The sequence below is a fragment of the Scomber scombrus genome, chromosome 11 (assembly GCF_963691925.1).
Source record: "Scomber scombrus chromosome 11, fScoSco1.1, whole genome shotgun sequence".
Taxonomy (NCBI): Eukaryota; Metazoa; Chordata; class Actinopteri; order Scombriformes; family Scombridae; genus Scomber; species Scomber scombrus.
In genome coordinates, this window is record NC_084980.1 from 11,831,742 (window position 1) to 11,841,138 (window position 9,397).

Below are 9,397 nucleotides of genomic sequence, written 5' to 3' on the forward strand. Positions count from 1 at the left end.
CTGCAAAATAAAGCACACAAGTGTATTATATGTATGCATGCAGTGTGTCCTCACCATACAATGCGTGTAGGGAAAGCGTGGTGGGGATTGAGGGGTTACGTAGGGTGGATGGAGTGAGCGAGGTGGGAGGCAGTGAAACCCAAGGCAAGTAATCGGATTAAAGCGAGTCCGGTTAAAATTGAGGCTTTTGACGGCAGATTCTGCACTCAGTCACAAGTAGCCGTCCACAGCGGACCTCAACATTCACTGGAAGTAAGAACACTAGCAGAGAAACAGCCAGGATGCCAGTTGATCTGAACGGATATTGGAAAATGATTTCCAATGATAACTTCGAGGAGTACCTGAAGGCTCTCGGTGAGTTTGTTTAACGTTTTTAAAGAAAAAAGTGACAAAGTTATATGGCAAACATCAAAACTGATCAGGTTTTAAAAATCTTGATATCATGAAAAAATTTAAACAATCCTCCAATACTCATAAAGAAGCAATATTCCATCTGTGGTATAGGAAGATTTGCAGATATTTTGCAGATTACAGTCTCATTTGTTTTTTTTCCACCATAATGAAGGAAATGGAAATTTGATTTATACTTATATTCAATTTCTGTTGTGGAATAGCTATAGACGAGTTATTGTCAGGAATTCCAAAAAAAAAATGTAATCTTCAAACTTGTACAAGTATAGATGCATCTAACAGATTGAATATCTAAAAACTGGAAATCCATGTACAGTAGGGTCTGAGACCACTTCATGGGAAAGTGCTCTCAGACTTTTGGAGCCAACTGTATTCGTCTGAAGTTGCTCTAAAATTCGCAGCTCCTCACTGTCCTCTTCTTATTCATATTTCCATTTCTCCTGGGGACCTGTCGCAGATGTCAACGTTGCCATAAGGAAAATTGCCACCTTGTTGAAGCCTGACAAGGACATCAGCCACGATGGGGACCACATAACCATCAAGACCCTCAGCACTTTCAAAAACTACAACATGGACTTCTATGTGGGCAAAGAGTTTGAGGAGGATCTGTCTGGAGTAGATGACAGGAAATGCATGGTGAGCAATTTGGACTGGGGTTGGGGAGGGGGGCGGGGTTAATACATTTTTATGAATGTATACATGCTACATTGCTATTTTTACCCATTTGGAAAACCTGTTAAACTATTTGTTATATAATTCAGTTTCATCACAATTCAGAGAGTGTGAGCACCTGTGGCATTATTACATATCCTATGGGTGCAAAGCCCAGTGTGTATAAGCCTCTTGGTGGCAAACTTCCAGATTGTAATGAGCATATGGTTTGGCATGATTCAGCCATTTTATTCAAAACTTATACCTACCGACTTAAAAAACTTTTCCACCAACTTTTCACACCCTTGTCTGGAATGGAAGAACTGAACTGATTTAATGAAGACAGATGTGTCAGATCCTGCAGGAAAAGAACTTTAGTGTTGCAATAAGAAATGAGTAAAATGTATTTAATCGGATTGTGTCAGTGAATACTGAATAGGATCAAAGATTATCTGTTGTTACTCAAGACAAACCCCTTTTTTGTATGCTGATAGGCTGATTATAGATAAGCTATAAGCTGTTTAAAGGGTGGCTGAGAGAGAAGGTCACGTGCATCTGTATGTGCTGATTTTATCAGAAATTGTTCTAATTATTTAATTATCAAGAGACATGTATTATTAAGGGGGATGGAGCCTCTCAGGTCAGCATATTACATATATTTAAATCTATGAGATGTGAAAGGAAACATCCATCTACAGTGTTAAATAAATGTGGAATGTATTATATTAATACTCATGTCTCTCTCCCTCATCTGTGACCCCAGACCACCATCACCTGGGAGGGAGACAAGCTGGTGTGTGTGCAGAAGGGAGAGATTGAAGGAAGAGGCTGGACCCACTGGGTGGATGGAGATGAGCTTCATCTGGTAAGAAAACATCGGTTCCTGTCATGAATATTCATATATGCTATTGGGACATTTTAATCCATATCCAAAATGCCTCTCAGCTCTGTATGTGCAGCGCATATATTCTTATGTGTGACTCTAGCGTGAATTAGCCCAACAGCTCCAGCAGAAGTAATATTCAGCTCTTTGAGGGGCACATGCACACAGGATAAGTGACATACGAGTATATGAATGTAACTCATTTACAGGCAGATAAATCCTATTGTTTCCACATAAGGAACGGCTTCTAAAGGTACAATTTCAAAGGGAGACATATTTTAATTCTAAAGCGCTCCAGGCAGATCAAACAGAAACACTGATGGAAGATGGAAGATCAAAAGTTATTTATATATTGTGAAATGAAAAGCCATTAAGTTTCTGCCTCTCATTTATTTGGCACTTCTCTCTGTCATCGTGAACTGAGACTTCCAGTGATCCAATGCATATCAACATCAGCCTCTGCTGTGTTATTATCTTGACTTTCCCGATCTAATTTCTGTTAGAAGGACTTCAATAACTTATTTATTTATTTATTTATTTATTTATTTATGTTACATCTCCTCTGTGAAATTCATAGTGTGGCCTAGTGTGGCCTGTAATGAAAGCATTTGCATCTGAATAGACTTTAAAGTAATGACTAGCACATTACCATTTTCATTAGCTCAGCATTATCAGATTTTCCCTCTGTATGATTACTGCTATCAAAGCTAAGCAAAAATAATCTGCCAAATTATTTGGTTTAAGTGATGCCAACAGATGTTTTCAATCATCAGCCATGAAATTGGTTATTAGTGGGAAGTTCCCAAGAGCTAGTGGCACATTGGAATGTAGAGCAACAGTGGCCTCCTGTGGCAGAAAATGTATGGCAAGGTGATTGTGAAATGAAAACATCCCCAGTGTTGGTCATTCTGAATTTATCAGTTTTCTTTTGTGAGCTGAGGAAACTGTCCTTTCAAACTTAATAACCCATTTTAAAACCCACTGGATCATCTGCATATATAATTTGGATATACTGTCTCAAATTTGAAAACTCTAATCTTTATAATTTGTAGATTCATGGTTTAGTCAGGAGAACAACAAACTGTAGATTGGATTAGAAATAATTCAGAATGCCCTGAATTATGAGGGCTGCACATTCAGTGTTTGCAATACCCTCCTAGCATCCTTAATCCATCCTCAACCTGTCTTGCCCCTAGTTACCGTTGCTAAGTCTTTTGTACACAAGATTGACTTCAGGTTGTCTTAACCAGGCTGTGATTGCAGCATTGAGGGATAGGAGCAGGGCTCGCAATCGATCAATCATGAAACTGATTCCCTATATGGAATCAGTTAAAAGTGTACAATATATTGTATAGTTGTCATTCAGCTTTTGGTTGTTCCTGTTTCTTTTCCGATGATCTAAAAACTTCAAATTGCTGTTTGTTTGCAGGAGTTGAGAGCTGCAGGAGCTGTTTCCAAGCAGGTCTTCAAGAAGACTTAAATTGGTTGTTGTTGAACGAGACGGTTACCCCAGCTGACTCACAGTGACATACCACCCAGCCTCCCTTTGGTCCACTTATACATCCCTCCATCTGTGTATTTACCCACATACTTTTCTATTACAAATGTTATTTTCACCAAAAACAGATTTGCTGTATATCCATCAAGATGGTTGCCTTCTCTGCCAATGCCAATTCAAAGGGGCGGGCAGTATGTGTATTATGTTATATCCCAAAATGCAACACTGTATATCTGTCTCAGGGTGGGTGCTTCTTTGATTAACATGTTTAGATGTATTGGAGGCATTATATACTGCTAGTGTAGCTGATCTGATGATGGTGAGCCACACTGAGAGTTATGTGGTTGTGGACACAGTGAATATATATATATATATATCTTTCCCAATTCCATTGGGATCGTGCCATTGATAGTAAAATGAATCAATCAATAAAGGAAGCAGTGCTCAATAATGTAATTTGTCTTTTCCTGAGTAGTTACTTTAAACCTTGTGTTATTTATTTTGTTGAACAGACTCATTGGAAAAGGAAATGTTTTGTATGGCAAATCAGCATCCTTCTATAAAACCAGACAGCCCACTGAATTAATTGATGTTTCACAGGCCAATAGACTTAGTGTTAGAAGTGCCTTTTATCTGAAAATGCCTCTCCAGACATGCACAAGGCCTCTGAGGGCCTCTAGTTGAGAATTTCAGTGAGTGAAGAGGAGCCTGTGGAGCTTCAGCCAGAGAACTCAAGCCACGCTGTGCTCCGAATCAGCTAATCCGTCGGCTCACTTTATGCATTGCCACTACCAATTGGGCAGTCTATATAAGCTGTCCAGCTCACTTGCTCATTCTTTGCCACTGCTGCTTCGCGCCTTGCTGTTCTACCTCCTGCTGCTTCTTGTGCATTCACTCCCCGCCACCATGCCAGCATCTACCTGCAGGGTCTATTTATTTATGCTTCCCCAGGGAGTTGTTATTGATCCCTCCCTTCTCTTGCTTTAGCTGGTCCAAAACATATGCTCTCAGAGGGGAGGCCAAAGCAGAGTCTGATGCCAGAGTGTAATCAGCATTTGCATTTATTCTCAATAAAACGGACTATCAACAGACGAATAGCTCAACACGCTTAAGAATCGTTCAGTTATTGCTTAATTTTAAAGTCCCCCTTTGCTCATAAAATGTGTTTGTCTCATTGGTGCCGCTTAACCTTCACTGTTCAGAATGATGTATGTGCAGAGTTTGACACGAGAAGGCTGTTTTCATATTCATGTACAGTACTGAGGGGGGACATTTCTCTCGGTTCACCTTAAGTCTGGGTTTAAGATGTGTACCTCAAAGTTATTTTGTGTTATTTTATGAGAGTACAAATAATGTGTAAGATATTTGTGATCCAATATGAAAACAAATGCGACGCAATCATCTGAAATGCACATACTGAATGGGCTCTTAAGTGAAGTTGGAGACATCGTGTGTCCACTGTCCACATTAATGGCGTTAATACAAGTCATACAACTTGCACAGTTCCATCAAAAATTGTCAATTTACTGATCACTGAGGCAGGAAATGTGTTTTGCACAGGAACAAGGGTCCTGTGAATTCGTACGTCATTTTAATCCAGCATGGGTATGGTGATTCCACCAATGACAATGCAAACAGGTAATACGTGAGAGGACATATAACAGAGGAAATGATAGCAATACATAGCATAATAAAATTGGGTTGGATATGATTATAATCTTTAGGATTATAACCTAAAGCAAAACATATTTGCATATTTATAGATTTTAGATTTTTCAATGAAGGAGAATGAGCAGATGTGCTTGAAAGAATGTTATACTATTGAAAAAACATACAAAGCAGAGTATTTTTTATGTCTTTAAACATGTCTGCAGGGGTTCTTTAATTCACTCATCAGTCTTTAACACTTAATTGGAGTGCAAAATTGGGAAATTGCATATCAATTTGTTCATATTTTACTGCAAGACAAGCTGAACTTTATTAACCTTCTGGTTTTGTTAAGGTTTAGTTTATTCAGGCTAGTATTTGAGTTTGCCACAGAAACAATCAAACATAGAGCAGACTGTACTGGCAGATGTTACAAAATAGCTTCCCCTGTCTGTACATTGTACTGTCCATCACTGCAAAGTTCAAACTGTCACTATAGTTGCTTGTGTGTGTAAAGGTGTATGTAGGAGAAAGAGTGAGCGGTGTTGTATGTGTGTGTGTATGTGTGTGTGTGTGTGTGTGTGTGTGTGTGTGAGCACCCACGTGTATGCCCTTGATAACCTCCCCCCAATGACTTCCCCAACCCCCTCCAGAACAACTACCCCTGCCAATCCCATTCAACCTCTAAACTCACTTATCAATAGTTCTCCGCCCTCCTGCCCCCCGGACTCACATAAGAGCTGGAGTACACCCTGCACCTTCCCCCTCCTCACACTGTCTAAAGTCTACATACAACAGTGTCACCAGCTGCCACCATGCCTGTAGACTTCAATGGGAAATGGATACTGGAAACCAATAACAAATTTGAGGAATATTTGAAAGCACTGAGTAAGAAATATTTTTATTTTAGTGGGTTTCATTTTTGACTTTAATGTCTTAATTATATGTAAATAATTTGACATTCTGAAGTGACATGTTGGACAAGCTGTGCATCTGCCTTGGAGCTAAAGAGAAAAATAAACCATAGTTATTCTGATTTTAAAATCATGCTATAGTCAACTGCATATTTTTTTCAGCCATTTCCATAAAAAAGTATACTACAAGACTAAACATAGAAATCAATTGAACTCTCCACATTAACTAATTTCCTATCAAATATAATTTATGCACTCTGACCTGACTGTTTTAAAAACATTATATAATCAAGTCCTTCTGTGTCTTTCCCTAGATATTGACTTTGCAACACGGAAAATAGCAATCTCCCTTTCTCAGACCAAAGTGATTGTCCAAGATGGAGAGAAATTCAACTTTAAAACACTGAGCACCTTCAGGAACTATGAGCTCTCCTTCACTGTAGGAGAGGAGTTTGATGAGCACACCAAAGGACTAGACAGCAGAAACATCAAGGTATGAGAGTAGATCTCTTACATAAGGAGTCCAAGAAGAGGCAAGAGCACTAATAGTTTTTCTGATGAGTTAACATTTCCCATTCCCCTTGTTGCTTGTAGTAATGAAAAATAAGAGTATGTGAAAAATGTGAATCTGCAAAGAACTTTTACCCGACTGCAGCTCCCCTTCAGTTCTAACACTATATAGCATCTTTCAGCTCATTGTTTTGGTTTTACTGCCCATTACTTTACCGATCACACTTTTTCAATCACAAGCAACGGATTTCAGTTAAAAAAAAACAACCAACCCATGGTACACTACCTGACCAACATCAATGACAGACAGAAAAAGTTAGTAACTAGCTGATGAACATAGTGGAGCATTCAGCAGCTAAAGAGCTAATGAGTTGGTGGAGAACAAAAACAGAAGAATAGTGGTGCGGTTAAGAATGAGTGAATGAACGATAATGTTGCTCCAAAAAAAAATCTGTACACTAATTCAGTTACATAAGACGCCGACAATGGTAAGTGCTTAATCACCAGGAAAAGAAAAAATAAGTCATTTGAAAATCAAGGTCCAAAGAGAAAAGAAGGCCAGAACATTTTGCTTCTCAAAATGTCACCTTCAATTTTCATACAGAACTTGAAACAAGTAACCTGCTACCAAGACACTGCTCAAGGGCCATGTTTGATCAAGCATGGGAGAAGATGACAACTGTTGTACTATATATTTAATAATTCTGTTTGTACAAACAGAGCACATATGATTAGTTTACCCTAAAAGCTGATTTCATTCAAAGCTAGAGTAGTGACACAATAACATGAGAGAAGAGGGGGCTGGTGAATGGTAAAAGCAGTCATGAAAGAGATGGAAATAAGCAGTTTTAGGGGCTTTATAAATTAAGTATATTGTTTAATGAATGTAGTATATGTTGCCTTGTAGTGTCTGGTGATCTGGGAGGGGGACAAACTGGTGTGCACCCAGAAAGGAGAGAAGGCCAACCGTACCTGGAAGCACTGGATTGAAGGGGACAAACTCTATCTGGTGGGTTCACAGTACTGACTTTTTGTGAAAGACTTAAGTTGATAGATAAAAAAGAAATGTGTTTGAACATTATGTGACTGCCACATACTCTAAGGAAAATTTGAATGCTATAAATGTAATCATTATCCCTCTGCTTAATTTAAACATTAATAGAATCACTTTGTCTCTACCCACAGGAGCTGACATGTGAAGATGTGGTTTGTCTTCAGGTGTTCAAAAAACAAGAATAATATGTTCATGTTTTCCTAATGTTATGAACATAATTAATAAATGTGCTTTTCTGAGAATATAACATGTTGTGTATTAATACAGACAAACTTTCATACTTCACAAAATCAACTGACTTTAAGAAGAGTATAATTTTCACTTTGCAATACAATACACAGTAAAAAACACATTTTTGTTACTAAACTTGTGTATTTAATCAATTAAAGATAAAGATCGCCATCTGCTGGAAATATATGGTATTTATCCCTTAAGGTGAGATGGGATATAATAAAATAACACCACATTAATAGACATGAGCCTCAGTTAAGGCATCTCTGCTCTATGCTCATATTACATGAATCAGCAGAAATCTATTCCCCTGTCTAGTTTATCAACCACAATTCAAGAGGATCTCTATACAACGGCGTATTTGGGTCATATATGTAAAAAACTTGCAAGTTTCTTTCTCGAAGAAAGGTCAGTATTTTCTTTTTTTACATTTTTTTGTTTTTGTTTTTACATATATGGCCCTAATACGCCGTCGTAATTCAAGAAGATCTCTAGGATCTACACTTTGTAATCAAGCCAATTCTGCAATGATGCTGCATATTTGAATTATAATAATATAATAAACAGCACTACAGTATAAATGTTTGTGTGCATCTCTCAGAGGTCACTCTGGGACTTCTATTGGTTATGTTATAGCAACCTTATTCTTTTACTCTTTATTAACAACCCAATGTATTTCAAAACCCCTTTCCTCATTGCTGCATGATGAACTGTTTTATGAAGAACAAAGAGTGTGTTATAACAATATAAAGAGTCTAAAAAAGAGGCCTAGAGAGGAAGCACTGACATGCTGCTCAAATTCAAGGCCTTGCCACTGTCAAATCTCATCTGCAGTGTTAGAAACTGAATTAATTCCACTCAAGGATGTTAGATTTGAAAAAGTGCTTTGAAGACTTATGTTTATTTTCAATTACGTATTTTCAGTTAGCTATAATGACAATATAACAGTCATGTCATGATGCATTGCAATGTGTGCCTTCTATCAAAGCTCTATGAACAATTCACTGCTCACTTAATCCCTGAAAAAGGAAATAGCCTAGATGAATAAGCATCTGCCTACTACTACTCTTACCACTACTACTACTACTACTAATAATAATAATGATAATGATAATAATAATAATAATAATAATAATAATAATAATAATAATAATAATAATAATAATAAAGATACTACTACTACTACTACTACTACTAATAATAATAATAATAATAAAGATACTACTACTACTACTACTACTAACAATAATAATAATAATTAAAGCCGCAAGCGGCGATGACGGGCCCTCACTCACCCATGCCACCGCGGGGCCTGAGGCATGGCGGGGCTGTGGCGTGAAGCAGAAAGTGAGAAAAAACCTGGAAGGAGGCCAAAAATGCAATGTTTCGTTCATCCAGTAGGGGGCAGTCACAGGTAGTTACACATATGGTCTGGTGTGGTCTGGTGTGTTCAGGGCGGCCACTCATCAGTCATGTGAAGTTTGGAGTGAATTGGACAAAGCATGAAGGAGTTATGAGAGGTTGATGGTTCATCCACCAGGGGGCAGTAGAGTGTAACAAAACACAAGCGGTTGCGTTCAGGGTGGGACAGTGATTAC

At 38.1% G+C, this 9,397-nt stretch overlaps 1 protein-coding gene across 2 annotated transcripts; it reads left to right on the forward strand.

Annotated features, from left to right (window-relative positions):
* The first annotated feature begins 281 nt into the window (after positions 1–281).
* Positions 282–7,815, forward strand: LOC133990514 (retinol-binding protein 1-like). 2 transcript variants are annotated; one of them, XM_062428853.1, is made up of 4 exons: positions 282–354; positions 869–1,047; positions 1,826–1,927; positions 3,375–3,425. In XM_062428853.1, the coding sequence occupies exons 1-4, from the start codon at positions 282–284 to the stop codon at positions 3,423–3,425; spliced, it is 405 nt and encodes a 134-aa protein (XP_062284837.1). The 2 variants fall into 2 exon arrangements, with proteins under 2 accessions (XP_062284837.1, XP_062284836.1); XM_062428852.1 differs by lacking the exons at positions 282–354; positions 869–1,047; positions 1,826–1,927; positions 3,375–3,425 and adding exons at positions 5,823–5,978; positions 6,319–6,497; positions 7,422–7,523; positions 7,700–7,815.
* The last annotated feature ends 1,582 nt before the right edge of the window (positions 7,816–9,397 follow it).